Here is a 20,582-nt window from a genome sequence, read left to right on the forward strand (position 1 = left end):
TTCCATAGGGATTTTACACTACAGTTGAATCTTTACTACTTAGTAGGATCAATACATGAATTATTTGCTTTATAAAAGACATTACATGGTTGTTTAAAAGTATAGTTTTCTATCTTTTAGTAACTAGTACACTCATCACTTGGAGAAAAAAAAAAAAAAAAAAAAAAAGCATTCTGACCACTCCATTTTACAGTAAAAAAAAGTTGACATTACTTAAACAAGTGTCATTGAAAATTACTTGTCTTTTAAAACATGAATTAAAAATCAAATTTTCTTCGGTTGTGCCCTAACCTAAGCTCCTTCCTGAAGCATCACTTTTTGTCAAAATCAATTTCCGATTTTAAGTATTGCTCTACTCACCTAATTGATAGCAACACAATGGCATGATAGGCATAAAATGAAATTCTTTCTGTGACACAGCTCAATAAATAGTGGGTTGAGGATTAGTTCACAGTGACATTATAGAGATAGCTTTTTTTTTTTTAGCTTAGCTTTTATCCTATATATTCAATTTATGGACAATCAATGCTAGAATTTTGGCTACTTGCCAATTACTAGAGGCTACTTCTATTTAGTTTATAAAATTAGATGCAGCCAGCAACTAGAACATTCGATGTTCACAGACTGCACAGTATGACAACTGAAAGGTATTATGAATTTTTCTTTTGGTACATCAAGTGTCTACAGAGCAACTTCTTCCCCACTAACTACGTACACAAAATGAGTCTGTGTCACTTCTGATACACTCAGCTCATTCCCCTATGACTCAGAACAGCATATGAGGAGAACCACAGGACAAAACAGATATGACATTTCAAATATATTTAATAGTCATTATCCAGAGCCTGCATTCAATCCAAACGTTAAAAATCACTTTGGAACATACCTGTAGCATTTGAACATTAAGATGCATTAATCATGAAGTCATACTTCATATTAAATCAACTGGAGCCAAATTCTGCCCTCACTTTGAGTCTGCAAGTTCACTGCTCTGGAATATATCATCTGAGTTTGCACTTGAAACTAGTCATTAAAAATTAAAATGGGCCAAATTCTGCCATTTCTCACTTTCATAAAAGTTAGTAAGACAGTGTGGATATAACTGACAGCAGAATGCAGCCCAGCTGTGATTTCTAAATGAGCTTTGGTAGAAAACAGAACATGTAAGCCTTTCGCTATAAAGCAATAATCAATATTGATTCAGGCTACTGGAAATCTGACTAGTTGTTTTGTTGTTTCATGACAGGAAGTGAGTTTTGTTAACATTTGGGAGTAGGAGGGAATCACCACATACATTGTTTTCTACTTGACTAAGCAAAACTTTCAACGTTGAAGGCTTGGCTGTTTATGGGGAGAGGAGGAGGCAATGGGGCCCCAATGATTCTGTTCTGTGTCAAAAATAAATATTTATGTATATATATTCTGAAGAAGAAAATTTTTTAAAAAATAAAAACATAATAAAAACATATATCTTGGGAAGAAAGCTCATATTTACATACAGGATCGGAAGGCTATAATACACTGTTGCAATAGATGTCCTCAGTGTGTAGAGTTTCTCCCATGTTAGTGACTGCAGATGACATGACTGCTTCAGATACATCCTCCCCCTTCCCCACCCCAAATTAAAGCAAAACCTGTAAATGAGCCCAACTCTCTCTGATGATCGTCTGGGAAAATACACCAAAGCGCCCCAAATATATGAAATGCCTGCCTGCACTCTCACACGCACCTCTTTTACACTGCTGTAACTCTATGTATCTCAGGGCAGATTTACTTTTAGAGTCACACAGGAAACACCAGTGTGACTGCAGAAGCAGACCCACCAACGTGATCTGCTGCTGCTTTTAAGTCCACCTCTCAAGTGACTTGTGTTGTTCCCTTCAGTGGTGCCTTACAGCAGATTTCACTGCAGACAAAAGGTAAAGTTAAACCAGTGTCTAAAGCGAGGTCCAGGGTATTCTAAAAGTCTCCTACCTGAATTATGGACATCCGGCTCGGGGGAGCCTCGCTGGCGTTAGTCCCTTGCCCTGTGAAGCTGGTGTGGCAGCCCACATGTCCCTGGGGTACAGTCAGGTTGTTGGAGGCGGGCTTCAGGTACATCACCTCAGACCTGGGAGAGCTGAGGGGCAGGCGGGTCTGGTAGTCAAAGTACATGGGTGAGGTGGCCAGGGATGGGCTGCTCACCACGTTCATGACATTGAGGGGGCCCCGGCTGTCCTCGCCCTCACTGGGCACCAACATAATGTCATTCTTGCTGATCTTCTTCTTCTTGCCCTTGCCCCCTCCACTGCCACTGCCTCCTCCTCCCCCGCCACTGCCTCCCCCTCCTCCCAGCTGAGGGTGGCTATACTCGGCAATGCGACAGTTATAGGTGCGGATCTCCTTGTTCTCTCGCTTGCATTTCACGGCAATAGTGATCATGGCAGCCAGCAGGATGATGGAGACAGTGCTCAGGGTCACGATCAGGGGCAGCGACAAGTCCCAGTGTGGTCGCCGATGCTGCTCGCCATTCACCTGTGGCTCGCCAGCCTCGGGCAGGGGCCCAGCCAAGGCCCTGACAATAAGCTTGGCCACTGCGGAAAGGCTGGGCTTGCCATGGTCACTGACTTTTACCACCAGCTCAGCCACAGGGCTGAGCTCCTCCCAGTAGGGGTGCAAGGTGCGTATCTCACCGCTAGTTGGGTCCATCTCAAAGAGGTGCTCCTCATTGCCTTCCACAATCTCGTATGTGAGGCGCCCGCTCTCCCCAAAGTCACTGTCCAGGGCACGCACGGTGCCCACAGGGTAACCCACACCGGCATTGCGAGGCACCTGCAGCTCAGCGGTGTCGTTGATGAGGGCAGGCAGGACGATGAGAGGCGCATTGTCATTGACGTCTAGCACAGTGACGCGTACCGTGGCATTGCTCTCACGGTGGGGCGAACCTGAGTCCTTGGCCAGCACACGAAACTCAAAGTGCTTGGTCTGCTCATAGTTAAAGCTCCTCAGGGCATAGATAGCACCATTTGTGGGGTTGACGGAGACATAGGTGTAGATGGAGACATCACCAACGTGCCCGGGCAGGATGGAGTAAGAGACTGTCCCATTTTGGCCCAGATCAGGGTCCTGGGCCAAAACAGAACCCAGGTACTCTCCTGGGATATTGTTTTCAGGTACCTGCAGCACGTAGAGGTTCTTACTGAAGCGGGGTGGGTTGTCATTCTCATCAAGGATTCGGACAGAGAAGGACTTGGTGGAGTTGAGGGGGGGGTTGCCTCCATCACGAGCTACAATGGTCACATTGTACTCGTCCTGTGCCTCACGGTCCAGAGGCCGGTCAGTGACCACGGTGTAGAAGTTGTCATAGTTCTCCTCCAGGGCAAAGGGGACAGCGCCAGGCCCACCACCACCGCCCAGTACCCGGCACTGGAGTTGTCCATTTTTGCCTGAGTCACGGTCAGTGACCCGCACCAGGGCGATGACAGTGCCTGGTGGGGCGGCCTCGCTCAGCGCTCCCTGGCGAACGGAGACAAAGCCAATGGTGGGCGCGTTGTCATTGCGGTCAATGAGGCGGACAGTGACCTTGCAGTGTGCGGGGATAGGATTGGGCCCCAGGTCTCGGGCCTGGACGTCAATCTCAATGAGGCCGTTTTCCTCATAGTCCAGGTTGCCTTTGACACGGATAAGGCCACTTTGCGGGTCTATGCTGAAGAGATCACGGACACGTTCGGGCGCATAGCCGCTAAATGAGTAGAGCACTTCCCCATTGGTGCCCTCGTCAGCATCGGTGGCATTGAGGTCAATGACAGCAGTACCCAGTGGAGCATTCTCCGGCAGCTCCACCACATAGGAAGCAGCCTCAAACACGGGGCTGTTATCATTGGAGTCAATGAGGCGCACGTTGATCTGCACGGTGCCCGAGCGTGGTGGGTCACCACCATCCAGCGCTGTCAGCACCAGGGTGTGGTGGCTCTGCTCCTCACGGTCCAAAGGCTTCTGGATCACCAGCTCTGGAAACTTTGTGCCGTCTCCACGGGACTTCACGTCAAGAGAGAAGAGACCATAATCATCACGGGTGAGCAGGTAGGTGCGCAGCCCGTTGTCCCCAGCATCTGGATCATGAGCGCTGGTGAGGGGGAAGCGGGTACCCGGTGCAGCATTTTCTGAGATGTCCATGTCCACCTGGTCGGAGGGGAAAGTTGGCGCATTGTCATTCAGGTCCTGGATCTCCACTTTGATCATGCAGATCTCCTGGTCGTTGGCGAACACCTCGAGCGACAGCTGGCACTTGGCGCTGCGCCGGCACAGCGCCTCGCGGTCGATGCGCTGCTTGGTGTAGAGCAGCCCGCTCTCGCCGTCCACGTCCAGGAGGTGCGGGGCCGAGTTCTCCAGCACCCGGAACGTGGACTTGGTGCCGCGGCCCCCGGGGCCGGTGCCGCGCTCCGGGGGCAGCAGCCCGCCACCCGGCGCGCTCGGCTGAAGCCGCGCATCGCGGCCGATGTTGCCGATGACCGTGCCTGCTCCCTGCTCCTCAGGCACCGAGTAATTCAGGTTCTTCAGCGACAGGGCGGGAGCCCAGCAGAGAAAGAAGCAACAAATGGAAAGGTACATCCCCGTGCAGGGGGTGGGGTGGTGGCAGCTGCAGCAGCGACCAGGGCTGTCCCCGTCTTCTCTGCCTTCTGCGCTGGATTTAGTCTTCCTCCTTCTCCTGTGTCTCTTTTTTTTTTTTTTTTTCCTTCTCTCTCCCCACCCCTATCTTTTAAGTTCCTGGACCTGTTGCTCTAAAACATCTGCAGAGACACAGGATGAGAAGCAGCAAATGGACCATGTAGCTCAGAAAGAGGGAGCAATCGGGGGGTGAGGGTGCAAAAGAGGGGGCTGGAGGTGGGGAGAACAAAGCAGCTTCGGCAGTGCTTCAGTAAGCACTTTGTTGTGCTTATGATCCCCTCCCGGGTACTTTGTCTGTCCAACTTCAGCAGCAGGAGGAGGCGGAGGAGGATTAAAAAAAAAAAAAAAAAATCAGAAAAAAAAAATCTTGTCCTTCAAATAGGCAAAGCGTTCCTGATCCTTGAATCTCCGTTGTACAAAGGGTGATAAAAATAATAAAAAAAATCAGCAGCAGTGGTTGTTTTTCTAAAAACAGTCCAAAATATTTTTTTTAATGGGTGTATCTATATATACACATGGAAAGGGGGTGGCCACAGGGTTTAGAGCGGGGGGGGAAAAAAAGCTTATTTGCTGCTCCTGACTTGTGATGCGATTGATGGAGTAGAGCGGGGCGGGCAGGAGGGAGATGGAAGGGGAAGAAAGTCTCAGCTTGTTGTTGAAGCCCTCTTCGTGTGCAGTGAGAGGCAGTGAAATGTCTGATTGCACCGCGGGGTTGTTGGTTTTCAGGGAGTGTTTTGCTGCATTTAGAGATCTAATCTCGCATTGCTCGCGGCGGCAAACTGCATCTTGCTGCCATCGGTATTTCCCCCCCTTCTCTGTCTCGTACGCGCTCACTCTTTCCTTCCCGAAGCAGGAGAGGAAGGAATGGGAATTGCAGTGTAGAAGGGAAAATAAAATAGAGGAAAAAAAAAAAAAAAAAAAAGAAAGAAAATAGTGTCTCGTAGTTTCCTTTCTCTCTTTCTACTACCAGTCTCCCACTCTTGCGTGGATGCGTGAGGGGGACAGAATTAAGAAATCCACCAGCCGATTGTCATCATTAAGAGCAAATATATATTTTGAGAGAAATCACAGGCTGTGCTCAATCAGATGCACACTTGGGTTTCTTTAAGACAGGCCAGTAGCCGCCGCCACCACCACATCCTTTCTTGCTGTGTGTGTGTGGCTGAGGAGCTGCACTTTTCTCGCGGCAGTTTAATTCCAGTTTGCTTTTCTCTCCAGTCAGGAGGAAATCAACAGGCAACCCATGGCTGGACGCACGGATTTAAGGGAGAGAAAGAGGAAAATAGAAAGAGAGTGGGAAGGTGGGGGGAAGGAAAGAAGGAGAGCAAGCAAAGCCACTGCACACACACACTCTTAGTCTCTTGCTAAAAGGGAAACAGTCTCTGCATTCAGAGGGCTGCGCTGTCAAGTGCCTCTCTTTTCTTTCTATTCAGCATCTCCTTCCAATGACACTGCCTCCTGGTCCTCTTCATTTAGGGGAGGGGAGGGAAGGAAGGGGGAAAACAACCTCAGTGATGAATAGAGTGGCAGATCTTTTAATCAGCTAATTCGCTTATATTAAACCCTAGGCAGCTCCTTGGCTTGTGTGAGGCATCTTAGCAGCGCTTACAAGCTCTAATAGCCTCTCTGGGCATCTTGGTTTGTGCATGTGGAAGGAAAAAACATTAAAAAAAAAAAAAAAAAGAACAGCAGCAATACCAGCCCTATGATCTCCCTTCCACAGTTAGTGGGAGATATAAACAGATATTGGGGAGAAGGAACTAAATATTATTCCAGGTTCTTTTTAACAGCCAGAAATAAATGAGTGACACATCCAGAAATGCAGGTGTTTGAGCCTGCTGGATGAGTCAGATCCAGTGGAACAAATCACATTCACTATTGCCTCATGTTCCTCCCTTCACAGACATTAGTTGCAGCTTCTTCCTAGCGCTTTTCTGGCTCACTCTATAGACAGAATATAGATATATATCTCAGATTTAATGTTTTGGAAGGAAGGGAGGGGGAAAAATAAAGAATGAGAGGGGGGTGTCGGATTGAGCTGCACTTTTACTATACCTCTTTCTCCGGGAGACTGAGGATCAGGAAAACAAGGCTGTTATCCACTCACTGGCACAGAGGCGCGTCTGTCTGCTGCTTTGCTGAGTGTTTTTAACCACCTTCCCTCAGTGCTATGTGTGAAACAGTCAAAGAGCTCTCATATTAAAAGGAAAAGAAAAAAGAGGCAAAAAGAAAAATCATAGGTTCCCGATACACAGCTAGCTCCAAGTCTCAGTTCTGCACTGCTTTTTTTTCTCCTCCTTTGAGTCCAGACCCAAAGTACACAGTTAATTCTGCAATCTGCGCAAGAGGGGCTGTTATTAAAAAAATAAATAAATAAAGATAAATCTCTTCTCTCCGCCTCATAGATGGGTGGCCCCTCTCAGGGAGACGGTCGCCAGTCCTGGCCAGGCAGCACGCGAAAGCGACGCCGATCCCCGGTACGGCAAATCCATGGCACCAGCCGCCCCGTAGGTAACGAGCGGAGATTTCAGCGAGGGAAAAAAAAAAAAAAAAAAATTCAACAGTTGGAGCTGCGTCTCTCCACCTCCCCCCTCTCCTTCCTCCTCCTCCCTTCCCCGCTCACTGCAGCACTCGCCGCGCTCCCCGCGCCGCCGCCGCGCTCGCCCAGCGCCGCTCGCCGACTGCCTCTATTCACCTCACGCCGCCGCTTAAACATTGATACGGATTCCCCGCCAGCCAATCGCCGCCGCCGCCGGCCGCCCGCCGCCCCGCCTCCCCGCCAATGGGAGGCGGCCGCAGCGCGGCGGGGCGGGGCCAGGGCCGGGCTCCCCCCACTCCCAGCCCGGCGCCCGGGTGTCATTGATTAGATCGCTTAGATGAGCGGAGGGGGGGGACACACGCGGGGACGGGGGGGACTAACGATGTGAGAAGGGCTTGTTGCTTGCAAACTGCAGAGCTGCCTTCCTACGCGCTGCAGCGCCTCCTCCCCCCGCCCCCCCGGGCTTTATTTATTTATTTTTTAAGGGATATTAACAAATTTTCCACGATCCTCGGAAAAATATATATATATATATGAAATAGGAGGAGACGCTGTGGCTGGCGCTGCTCTCTCCAGGAGCTCCGTGCGCGGGCTCCCAGCCCTGTCGCGTGTGGCGAGGCAGGGGGCGAGCCCCCACGGAGGGCTGAGCGTGGCCTGTGTGTGTGTGTGGTGGGGTTGGGAATCGCAAGGAAACCCGTCGAGCAAACGCAACCCCCCTCCCGTGCCTCCCACCGCCCGCTGGTGTCCCGTCCCCCCGCCGCCCCACGGAACGGAGGCGAGGGGGGCAGGTGAGTGTCGTGTCCCCCGGGACCGCGCCCACGGGGAGCCGCTGCTTGCGCTGCGTGGGGAGCGCGGAACGCGCGGGGAAATCCCGCCCCGCGGCGCTCCCGAGTGCTGTTTGAGGAGCGGCCCTTAGCGGGATCGCTCCCCTCGCTCCTCAGTCGCCGGGATAACCTTTCCAGCCTCTCCGCGTTATTTATGATACCATTCAACTTAGAGGAAGTCCTGCGAATTTATGCGTTCAAACGAGCGGCTCCTTCCAGACCCCTCTGCAGCCCCCGAGACCTCTTGGTGGCTCTGAAATGGCGAGTTTGCCGTGCGAGGCACCGCTGTGAAACCAACGCTGTGTTTAAGCGCAGAATATAAATAAAGTACACGCACATTAGCGCCGCCGTAAAGTCACTGCTTTCAGACGTGCCAACTTTCCGCGCGAGAGCGACAGACAGGCGGAATCCGGAGCCTGTTTACGAGCCGGGCTGCGCTTCCCGCGCCAGGGCTCCAGACTGGCTGCGGAAATATCAGCGTGTGCGGGCTAAGGCACTTGTTTCCGACAGCCACACCTGAGAGCAGCGCGGGGAGCAAGCGCCCGAGCAAGCCCGGGGGTGAGTGACCATGGGAGCTCGTTTCCTTCTGGCCTGAGCCCTACGCTTTCCTCTCCTCGTCCCGCAGCCCTTGCAGGATATCTCGGGATGTCCAGATAGCTGGTACGCGAGTTCTGCTAATAGGGGGAAAAGGCAATAAATAAATAAATAAAATACAAAATAAATTAAAGGGGGTCATTGCAATTATGTAATGGCTCCCTCTAGCGTGCTGCAGTTACTGCTGCATTTGGGGTATATTCTGCGTATATGCGTGCACCCCTGTGCGCACGTGTGCTATCTCTGCTTCTCCTTAGGAAGGAGCAGGTGGAGCAACAGCAGGATAAAACGGTCATTTCGCTATTACAGTAGCATGTACTATGTAATATGTTTCTGACATATTTCTTGATTTTCTCATTTTAAAAAAAAAGATAAAAGGAAGATGTATTTGACAATTCTTTTTCTTTCCTTTTTTGATAAGACTAATGCCACTGTTCTATTTTTTTTTTCTTAATATGACTCAGCAATACACAATAAATACTCTGTCTTCACAATGAAGTCAATGTATTTGTGGGCACTCTGCAGTTTGTAAAACAAGTGCTGCAGAACTTTTTATTAAAGGGTATGCTATATAACCCAAGTAAGTGGAGTCTTGACTTGTAAAATCCAGTGTGCTGCAGCTTGTGCCATCCCATTGCCACTAATGACATACACAGAATACTTGGAAAAAGAAGAAAAATCTTAGTGTTAGATCTTCAAATCTGTTTCATTATCAGTTTGCTATCAAGAGATAGTTTTAAGTGAAAGCCTTACCCCTTCCCCAGCCCTCTACAAGTCACTTAGATTTTCAATGCTAACTTCAATGCAGCCACTTTCTAGTTTCATTTTCAGATGTGGCCAGTTGTTGACATTTTCTAATGATTTCTTGGAAACAGCATTATTTTAACCTCTTTAAAAAAATGGTGGCCCTTAACCTCAGTAGAGATTTAGGTACCTAACTGGAAATAGCCAGCTAAAAATGGTGCCTCTATATGTGCATCTGCTAAGCTAAAGTTTGTTGCAGCAGATAGTTCATAATAATAAAATGACATTATTAATTTTAATCTACCTGTGCAAGTATATTTTTTTTATTTCTCAGATGATTTTATCTATTTTTTTTCTGAAAAATGAAAATATGTAGCACACAATGTAGATATTTGCACAAATATGTAGATATTTGATTTGATCTAGAGTGGTACCATACTTCAGTCTACATTCATCATGAAATTGCTGTATTTGTCACGTGGATAAGACTCAGACAGAAAATGTAAATAATGTCAATGAGTCCCAGCGACACCTGTATGCTGTACCATATCACTGTGTATTCAGTACATAGCAAGTATTTAGTGAAAAAAATGCACAGTGCAAACAAAAACAAAAAATAAAATCCTTGTTAACAGTTTTGTGAGAAAGCTCTATTGTGGAGAAGCTAATAGATAAAATGATGGCTACAAATCCTAAGTATTAAAATACACACAAAGAAGGATTTTACTATTGAAGAAAAACATATTGAATACACTGTGTAGGAGAACTCAACAAAGAAGCAAAGGACAGTGTAACAATCCTAACAAATGACTTGAATCCCTTCTATATGAACTGTTCAAATAGTGCTTTGGAAAGCTGCTTTTTACATTTTAAATATTTGTTTACTGGAAACTGTAGCCTGACATCAAACAAAATAACAGACATTAACAGGAATTATCTCAAAGCAACTTTTTAAAAATACTGACTAATCATCAACATAGTAAAATTATATTCAGAATCTTTCACAGTAAAACATAGGCTTTAATATTATATCTACAGCAAGGACAGATAAACCTTTCTTTCTTTTTTCTTTTTTTTTTTTTTTTTTTTTGAAAAATGAAAGAAGTAAGAAATATCTTCAATCAAAAGTGTTGAAATGAAAATCTTTAGTCTCAGCATGAAGGGTACTTAAGCATAGCACAGAAGTCCCAGAACAAATATCCCTAAACAAATAACAGAAAATAGGAAGGCAAAGAGAAGATCAATATAGTTAAATGTCAAGGTTCAATACTTAAGTTATTTGAGCCTAAAATGTATCATTGGGAAAGTCCAAATCCAATCAACTTGAAAAGAAGGAAGTAAAATTAGAAAGGCTAAGAAGGGATTTTGAAGAACAAAGAATCTATGTATCAAAGAATGAGAATATCTACTAACAAACAAACATATGCTTTTTCAAATTGGGGAAGTCAGGATAAAGTCGGTCATTTGACTGACCAGCTATAAAAGAAAAAACAGAGCACATAAGAATATTGAAGAGAAATTAATTTTTCACGCTACAGTCCTCTTAGAAAATGAATAGATTTCCTCAAGTTAACAAGTCAAACTTTTTTTTTTTTTCTTCCTAGTAACAACGATGGGACGTGGGTATGTTCTGAGGTGTCAACAGAGAGATTCTTAAGAGAAAAAAGTATCTTACACTAAATGATTATTATCAAGAATTCTTACAGAAATTAAAAATGAAGCGAGTTGCTAAAAAACATACAGTCATTAAGATCAACTACTGTATGTGAGGATTAGAAGGTACTACGTCTGTTTAACTTTCAAAAAGACTAAAAGGGTGATTGTTGCTTAAGAAATTATTATGTGGCAAGTTTTGCCTTTTGTACTGGAAAAAACAATTGAAATGGCAATTAAAAATAGAAATTATATGGTATCTAGAAGAATGTAAGAGAAGTCCTGTCCAGAAACTCAATGTAATCAATAGAAACCTTTCCACTGATTTAATTCATTCTATAATGATAAAGCAGTACAACTGATGTAAATTAAAATAACATTTCTTCCAATTATTAGTATTGCTTTGATGTGTCAACACACAATAGATAAAAATGACTTTTGTGGCTCTATGTGAGCAGTTTTATGTCAATTTAAAGCTCAGCCCATAGGAGCAAAATGTGGAGGAAAATAGAGGGAGTGTCAGAAGGATGATGTTAGTGGAGTAACTGAGGAGCAGGAACCAAGAACTGAGAAAAATAGGAAAAGGGCACTGAAGTGGAGCATATGACTATTTAAAAATATGTCAGGGAAAGGGTTATGGCAAGTAGGAGATAAGCCTCAGGTTGCTGAAACGGTGGAAAACTCCTCTTTCACGTAGCTGGGAAGCATCGTGTTTACACTTAAACTTCTGTCATTTTGCTCAAGAGAATTTTAACTCATTAGACTTAGGAAAAAGGATGACTTGTTAGGCCACACATAAGTGGCTTAGGACTTGGATTCTCAAGCCTATTTTCAGTCATATTACCTATCAACCACTTAGCACAGAATACCGAAGTGTCACATTCTTTTATTACAGCGTGAACAAGACACACTTTGAGGCAGAAGAAGGTAGGTTTCAGACAAAGTGCAAGTTTTCCTAGTAACTTACAAATTCAAGCAATCTGCTTCCAAGCAAGGAACTAATCAGAACTGGTTTCCCATCTGTGTGTGTTTTAAGTTTCCCAATGCAACCAGTAGCAGCTCTCCACTATGTCTTCAGTGCTGGTTGCTTTGCAGATGTGAATGGCTGTTTGACCAAGAGATACTGCCTGGCCAGGCAGCAGCTGCCCAGAGAACAGTGCTGTGACTGTTTTTCTTTCTCTTGGTGATAGTATCCATTTATCACTTATATATACCCACCAACTGGAATGAAATTTTAAGACTGCAGTCACCCTTGGAGTTTCTGTCCCCTTGGCAATTAGTTTGAAATAGGATAATAGGTTGCAAGATTACTGAGAAGAATGAGCAATAGAGAGATTCTCAAGTGATAAGCAAAAGGTTTTATTTTTTCTTATATAGCCTGCTGAAAAAAAATACTAGAACATTAGCAATATATATAAATAATAGAGCATTTTAACTGTCACATTTTAAGTGAACATATTATAATCTGATATAATCATGGGATCATGATACATCATTGTAATATGATCATATGATATGACTTGTGTTGTCATAATACATAAAAGTTAAGAACATAGTGTAAATATATATGTTAGGTTTTCTAATATATGATGAAAAATATGGCATATATTTTGAAATAAATGATATATTCTGAAATACCCACTTTTACAAAGTAAATATCTTCTTTTTTTTTTAATCTACCAATTTTTATTTTCATGGGAAATTGCTGTAACTTTTAGCAATATATTTCAGTTTCACCGAAATACTGTTTACCAATGTAAATCTGTTTTGTGAATTGTGACAAGCATATTAGAAATAAGAGCACACACACCTTCCAATATTATTAAAAAAAATACTATAATGTAAGTATGATTAATGTTTATAAAATATTTGGTCTAGTAGGGGTGCTTAGTTTGTCTGTATTTATTGTAGGTTACTGTTTCTCTTCTAGGTTCTGTCTCTTACTGTATTTAAATGTTTTTTAAAGATGATGTGACTAGACAAGATAGATGCTTGTCTACTTGCTCCTGTCTGGGTTAGGCTGAACTCTCCAAAAACAAGGAAGATTGTGTCTTCCATAAGAACAACAGAGAATACATAGATGAAGAAACTTATGCAAGTGCAGGGTGAAAAAAAAAAAAAAAAGGGGGGGGAAGAAAAAAAAAAGATAAGAGTGAACGAATATGAGAAACCTTCTGTGAAAACTGGAAAGCTGAGGTACTGTTCAAGTTTCAGAGGCAGAGAGAACAAAATCTTCTCCTGTGCTTCCAGAGGGGATTGTGAGGAACTTGTTGCTAACCAGCAGAGTTACAGGATGGAGACCACGCCTGAAAGAGTGGACCTGACCTCACAATGTGAGCCAGACCATATTTTTCTGCATATTTCAATTCTGTGTCATTTTGTGAAGTTTTATGATTTTTTTAAAAAAAAATATAAATCTGATCTTTGAAGTCATCCTTTTTTTTTTTTTTTCTGGGAATGATGGCAGTGTTCACTTCAAAGAGAAGGTAGATACATCTCAAATATGTGGGCAACTGACATGCATTGTGAAGATGAAACAAACCAGGTGTAACAGCCAAAATGAATAACTACCTAACTGGAATCACTAACTAGAGCAATCTTACAAAAAAAAAAAAAAAAAGCAAACACAAAACACTAGTTATTTGGATATTACGATCCACAGATACATACACTGAAATTTAATTTGATGCAGATCAAGGAGTTCACAGAGCATACCGTTATCAAAATGGATGCAGATGATAATGAAACCTGTATTTTCAACACTGGACACTGACAATGTATGTGGTAAGACTATGACACTTTGAGATGCTATTGAAATTTAGGCATGGAGTAGACATTTCAAATAAAAATCAGAAGTGCTATCAGAAGAAGAAGAGAAATGTTATTAAACGAGAACGTTAGAGAAACCAAGATCAGAGTTTGAGAAGAATGTGCCTGAAGATATGAAAGGTCAGGAAAATCAAAAAAAAAATAGGAGAGGATGGAATATGGGTTCTGAAAAAGTTTTGACAAATTCATTTCATGAAAATGTGAAGTACAGAAAAGGCAATAAATATTTCCATGTTTTTGTCATTTTAGTTTTTCTAAGTCAGGATTTTGCACTCGCCAACAAGAGTAGGAATTCTCCTTACAGTTTATGAAAGTTCTTATACATTAAGACTAAAAATTCTGCAAGCTGAATTTGACTGTGTTTTTGCAACCCTTTTGTTTCCAAAGTATTACCCTATTCAGTTATGCAGTTAAGTAAGTAGCTCTACTTTAAACATGACTGATTGCAACACTGTAAGCAATTCTCCCTTTAACTCTCACAGAGAAATGGAATCCCATTCACTGTAAGCAATTCTCCCTTTAACTCTCACAGAGAAATGGAATCCCATTTGTTCTCTCTAGCTGCTATTTTATTAGATTAAAACAAAAACAAGAATGAATAGATAGTGAAACTCCCTCTGCTCTCCACCTCAAAAAGCCCAGGAACAGAACTAGGAATTAGATAAGCTATTGAGTCCAGGTGGCCCATGTGTGTGTCTACTTTTTTAAAGGAGACTTTCTGGAGCTGAAAATCTTTCTTCTCTCCTTTTCACACCTATGTCAAACTAACCATTCAGTTTTGTTCCTGCTACCCCTTCCCATTTGTACACTCCTGTGTGAGCTCCAGCATAAACAAGGCTCGTAAACAGCAGGCTGTAGGTAAGCTTTCAAAATGTTACGTGGCATTTTACCCACATATCTGTCAAGTAAAAGGTTAGAATCTTCACATTTTAAAGAAAAACATACCAATTAGCAGCAAGGCATGACTGTCTAGCGCGTGAGGTTTTCAGTCTGAAGTGTCTGTAAGGTGCAATATGATCCATTTATGTGTATGAAGCTTCCTTTCATTTTCTGATGGTGAGATGGGTCTGGTGAGGACTAAATCTCCTGTGAATTTATAAGTGCTCCCAGGTATTATGAGATCTGACTCGTCGTCTAGTGTTTCTAGCCTACTTCAATCCAGATAATGGTTCCTTAGCACTGTTTGCATATTGGACTGAGCCCTCCAAACTGGTTGCAGTGGAGTAACCAGAAAACAAGGACAGGACTGTCAAGCGCTCTTATCACAAGCGTGCAGGAAAATAAGGGAGACTTGCGGGCTCGCTCCCTGGCATGAGCTGCCTGGATTGTAGGTCACAGCGAAAGCAGGAAAGTGATGACAGCAGCCGGCGCAGGGCCCCGATGCACATCCTGATGGGGCATTGGCAGCCAGTGCTGGAGGACACACAGGGCTTTGGCTTCATCCCCTCAACACGTTGGCCATCTGAGTTGAGCTGACCTGACAGCTGGCTAGCGGCACAGAGCGGTAGGAGTTTATGCCCCCCTCTTAGAGCCAGGGGCAAGTAAGAGAGGAAATTTTGCTTCTAAAAGTCATAATTCCCTTCTCGGGTTTGCTCCTGGGATGATGCTGCCATGCATCCCCCTTTCTGCAGGCAAACTGGTATCGTACAATCTTGTCATAAGTGATTAGTCAGAAAACAGAACCAAAAAAAAAAAAAAGGCCAATACAAAATAAAATAAACCTTCAACAACTACCCAAAATGTAATAACCAAAGTGTAAAAAAAAGTAATTTAAAAATTCATTAATATGCTGTAGAAACAAAAGCTGGTCCTAAAATTAAAACATAAAGTACCATACCCTTGAGACCACAAATATGCTTAGTGAATTTATCTGTCTTTATAGAAGATATTTTAGAGTGGCCCGATTTTTCAAACTGCAGAGTGCCCATGTTTGGAAAATTAGGTCCTTTAAGGCATTTTATGATGAGTACCTAAAATCACTCGTCACTCTGAAAATCTTTAAAAAAAACAGAATATTCACATTACAAATTCAGCAGGAAAGAATATTATAAAAAATCCATAGAAATATAAATCTTAAATTGTATTTCTATTGTCAGGTTTTATCTATTAGACACCTACATAGTTTTTAGTTTCATATGAGTAAATGTATTCGTGGATTCTGCTCTAAGGAATTTATAGTGTCAACAAATTAGCATAAATGAATTGTTACAATTTTCTTATTACAATATCTTAAATTGTTAGCAGATTTAACAGTTTTACATACATTTAGAGATAACATCTAGATTGCAAATAAAACAGTACAGAATATATATTGTGCACAGTTTTAGTTTAATATGCACAAATATTAGGTAAGCAAGTACCTAATTTGGGGCATTTTCCCATTCCATTAAATATGTCCACTATCGTGTAAAGAAGGGGAGTCCACTATACTATAATAAATATTTATTTATGTAGATTTTGGGCTACATTCTAGATTGTTAATGTTGATCTAAAGAATCAGTTACTTCAATAAAGCAGAGAATTATTTTAAATGTATTTATTCAACTTTGGAGATTGTATAACTGATTCTTATCTGTCCTTTATCTTTGGCATGTCCTAACAACTAGTTTATGTTTAACATTCCCCAATTCCTATTAAATCCAAGTTGAACTTTTTTTTTTGTTTGTTTATTGGTTTGTTTTCAAATTATTAGTTAAAGCTTGACTGAAGAAATAAAATTCTCTGCCTAAATGCAAGCACGTTGATGAAACGCTCCTGGGACTTTTACACACACGGTTTCATGCTGGCAAATGATGGCCTGGTGTCAGTTATACCCTCACTTCTTCATTGGAGGGACTAAAGAAGCTCTGTTTGACACAGCACCACAGAGCATCTCCTCTGCAGCCCTGGCTCCTGGCAGACATAGGAGAACATGAGGCCTGTCTCACAGTATCAGTTAAGTCCAGCATCTCACCCTTATCTGAAGGTGCTTAATGATTCAACGTGTTGAAACTACTGAATCTGAGGTGAAGATTGTGGCTGACAGTTTCGCTTTTCTGTCCCAGCAGAATGCTATGCCATAAATATAAAGTTTATCTGGAGTAGGAACTGACACTTTTAGTGGATAGACCTGATACAGGGCAACGACATCCCACATGAAACCATATGACTCTTGTACACCTCAGCAAACTCCTGCTTTAGGTGCAAGTCTCTTTTCTTCATCTAGAATTCTTTAATGCAAATATATAGCAAAAAGTAGATTCATAATTTTTATTTATTAAAACAATACAGCAACCATACTTTTCTCTCTGAAGAAAGGATGTCAGGAGAAAATTAAGACAGTTTTATTTTTATTGTTTGATACACTAATATAAAACGGTGAATGTCTATGGAGAGGAATATAAAGAACCCGTATAATAGAGAACAGATGACAACATAAGACCACAAAGAAAGCCAAAATCACTTCTGATATGTGGTATCAGGGACCTAAGTTGTATGAAAAATATACTAGGTCTCAAAAATGTCTGAATTCAGACATTTTGGAGCTCTTATTACAAGACATAATCATACAGAATACTGCGGAAGAAGTGCATTTTAAATTGCTTTGCTATTTTCTTCTTTCAAAGAAAATGGCGTTTCCTAGCATTGTCTTTGTTCTTTAATGGCTCTGGCATGTGAATACAGATTTCACTTCTTCAGCAGATGTAAATTGCCACTGCAGGGTTATGGGTGCAGTCCCAATTCTGCTCTCTCTCAGAGCTCACAGAGCTTTACCGAGCACATACTTGCCAAAACTTCCCAACAGAGGACTATCAAAATACAGTCAAGTTTAAGCCATCACCTCCATGATCACCTTGTGATCATTTGACTCATGTGATGCCAAAATCACACAAACTGCCAAATTAGTTGAAATTACATAGAAATGTATTTGCTCAATTAGCTTTCAATCCAAATGTCTTTTCATTGTTATGCTTTTTCTTTTGACTAATGAGTGTGGAGAATCCTAAATCTGATTATTATGTATATATATGTGTATATATATATGTATGTATATGGAGAGAGAGAGAGAGAGAGAGAGAGAGAGAGAGACTTTATGAGAAAGATTTTGAAAGAAGAGGTCATTATTTTTGCCTTGCAGGTAAAGAGGATCTATCTCGAACAACTGGCTTTGTGAACTGGGCTCAAGCCTTCGAAATGCCACTTGCCCTACATTAAATGCATAATTATATATTTTATGCATATTATATATACACATATATATGTGTATACATATATACACATATAAACATATAATACTGGGTAGATTTTGAAGGACATCAAAGAGACAAAACAGTTGTCTATGCTGTCTAGCCCAAAGAGTTTGAACTACAAAATAAGAGAAATTTACAACTAGTATGTCTATGCAATAAGATATAGGTCTAATTACTAAGGTCCACATTCACAAAGTATATAGCCTCTACTAAGAAAAAAAAATAATTTACAGATTCATATGTAATCATATGATTCTGTTTGAAGAAAATAATCTTTTTAATTAGGCTCCTTTGAAGTAGAAGCTCTCTCACAGGTTCTAATATGCACATTCTGCTTTCAGTCAGTGGTGTAAAAAGAAAAAAAAAACAATAGCGTTCAACTCAATCACATAAAGGGAAAAAGATGGTTAATAAACAGTTCGTCAAATATTAATACACTAGGGGACTTGCTGTTGTGTATGACAGGCATGGATTTAAAGTGAATTAAGTCATTCAAAGTTGCACATAGTATAATTAAGGCCTCTTACCCCACTGAATCGAAGAACAGAATTCTCAGTGGGTTTAACAGCTCTTTTTCTGGAATTAAGCATATTTATAATCTTAATTTAGAATATAAAGGGGAATATACCTCCCCCTCGCCCCCTCCCCTCTTTTGTGGAGTAAATAGCAGGTGTCAAGACTAAGTGTACTGAAAATAGCATTTCTAATGCACCAGGATAATTATCTGAAATATTGACCTGAAGAATGTGCAGGAATAGCGATAGACAGATAGTCAGCCTTTCTAAATGTCACTTTTTTTTTTTTTTCTTTTGGTGAGGGTGGAAGAATAATAAGTTGTATTAGCAACAAATACAGAGAGTACAATAGCACTAAAAAGGAAAGTGGGAATCATGATCTAGGTACTACTAGTACTCTTACTAGGTCATGAGCTTTAAGACATAAGGGCAGATATCTTTAAAAAGCAAATAAAATGACAGAATCTCTTTACATTAATGTTTCTGCCTATCCAACACTTTTTGTAAAAGCATAAATGAGAATTCACTTCCAATTATATGTTGTTTGCTTATTTGCAGTAAATAACTTTGCATAATTTGCATTGAATAAATGTGTTCAATTCATTAGAAAAGAAAATCTAGGATATAGATATTCTAGGACTTAACACAGAGAATTATCTTTGTCCTTCTGAAATGAGATAGAATTATGCCATTGATTTCCATGTCAGCAAAAATACTGTGATACAGAAATACTTCTTTAGCTTAATATAGGCAAAGACAATAACGATTTATTTTGCAATCAATAAATTATAAGATTTCTACCATATCAGCCAGAGTAAAACTGTCTTCTTAAAAGGTAATGTGATTTTTTAAAAACATTAGTATATAAATATACTAGTCTACCCCAATGAAATATTACTCTAATTTGGTACAGAGATATGCTGAAAAACAAAGAATAGTATATTCTAGTGGATTATGAATTGTCTGTCAAATAAAATACCTTCAATCAAAATGTTTGGACTTATTATCAACATTGACTCACTAGCACCACAAAGTGGAGAGTAGGGTTTCTAGTTCTTTTTTACAAGTATCATTGCAATTACATCTGACATGGAGAGGTGTCATCAAATTTAATAGAGAAAAAGGATGTGTTTTGGTTACAGATGTCAACATGTTTCTAATATTGTTGATATTTCTAGTGATATTGGATATGTATTAGATGTTCTAGTTAGATACTTCTATGTAATATTTCTAGTATTTCTTTATTTCAAAGAAAATATATTAAATACATTTCTACCACATTTTTTTATAGCAGATAGAGGACAAGTTGCATATATTACAATCTATGCTTCTAAATGTATGCTCTATATATCATAAATAGTGTAAGTACATGTTTGAGTTTAGACAGCTAGCGATCAATGAAGCACATTGAGTTCTCAAAGAGATTAGTTCCTATGTCATTTTATGACGGCATATTTTTACCGGTTCTGTTGTTTCTTTGCATTGATAAATTAAGGGTTTTTTTTTCTTTTTTTTTCTTCCTTTTTTTCTTTTATTTTTCCCTTGTTGGCTCTTTTTGGTGTCAGATCCAGAAATGTTAGTGGATTTTCTTATAGTCCTAAAACTAGTCTACATCTAATGGCTTAAGAAGCATTTCTACTAATTATTCAAGTTAATAACATATTAATAGGCAAACTTGATGTTGCCAAGCATTTTTTAAAAAATCATTCTGTTTAGTTCTCTTCATCTTTGAGCTAAAAGGAATGAATCACGTCCCACGTTGTCTTTAGAAGAAGGAGTAACTGATTTGCTACTGCAAGTTTTGGTTTCTATTTCCCACTGCTTTTATCAATAAAACTGAAAACAGTTGCCCGTAGATGTGCCTGATATTAAAATATCATCAGTGATAAAGTTTCACAGACATTAATTAAACTGATAATAGATTGTGGAATCTAGTTGTTAAATAGGTAAATCATGGAAAAGATTTATACGACAAGGAAGCTGAAACTCTCCTTGCCTGAGAGAGCTT

At 41.3% G+C, this 20,582-nt stretch overlaps 1 protein-coding gene and 1 long non-coding RNA gene across 4 annotated transcripts in view; both read right to left on the bottom strand.

The window, feature by feature from the left end:
- The window catches only part of PCDH17 (protocadherin 17), an 81,284-nt gene extending 76,453 nt beyond the window's left edge, over positions 1-4,831 (bottom strand). For all 3 annotated transcript variants that reach the window (XM_088533154.1, XM_088533153.1, XM_088533155.1), the window contains exon 1: positions 1,975-4,831. In XM_088533154.1, coding sequence (XP_088389280.1) covers positions 1,975-4,590 — 2,616 coding nt within the window. In that variant the 5' untranslated portion in view covers positions 4,591-4,831. The remainder of the gene's footprint in view (positions 1-1,974) is intronic.
- An 876-nt stretch (positions 4,832-5,707) lies between these two features.
- On the bottom strand, positions 5,708-7,197 carry LOC148592901 (uncharacterized). Its single transcript, XR_015913854.1, has 2 exons — positions 6,703-7,197; positions 5,708-5,894 (listed from the first exon to the last, which is right to left on the bottom strand). It is a non-coding gene; the product is annotated as an uncharacterized LOC148592901 (long non-coding RNA).
- Positions 7,198-20,582: the final 13,385 nt, after the last annotated feature.

The sequence above is a fragment of the Tinamus guttatus genome, unplaced genomic scaffold (genome assembly GCF_059628265.1).
Source record: "Tinamus guttatus ecotype Peru unplaced genomic scaffold, ASM5962826v1 Tinamus_guttatus_pri_ptg000486l, whole genome shotgun sequence".
NCBI classification, from domain to species: Eukaryota; Metazoa; Chordata; class Aves; order Tinamiformes; family Tinamidae; genus Tinamus; species Tinamus guttatus.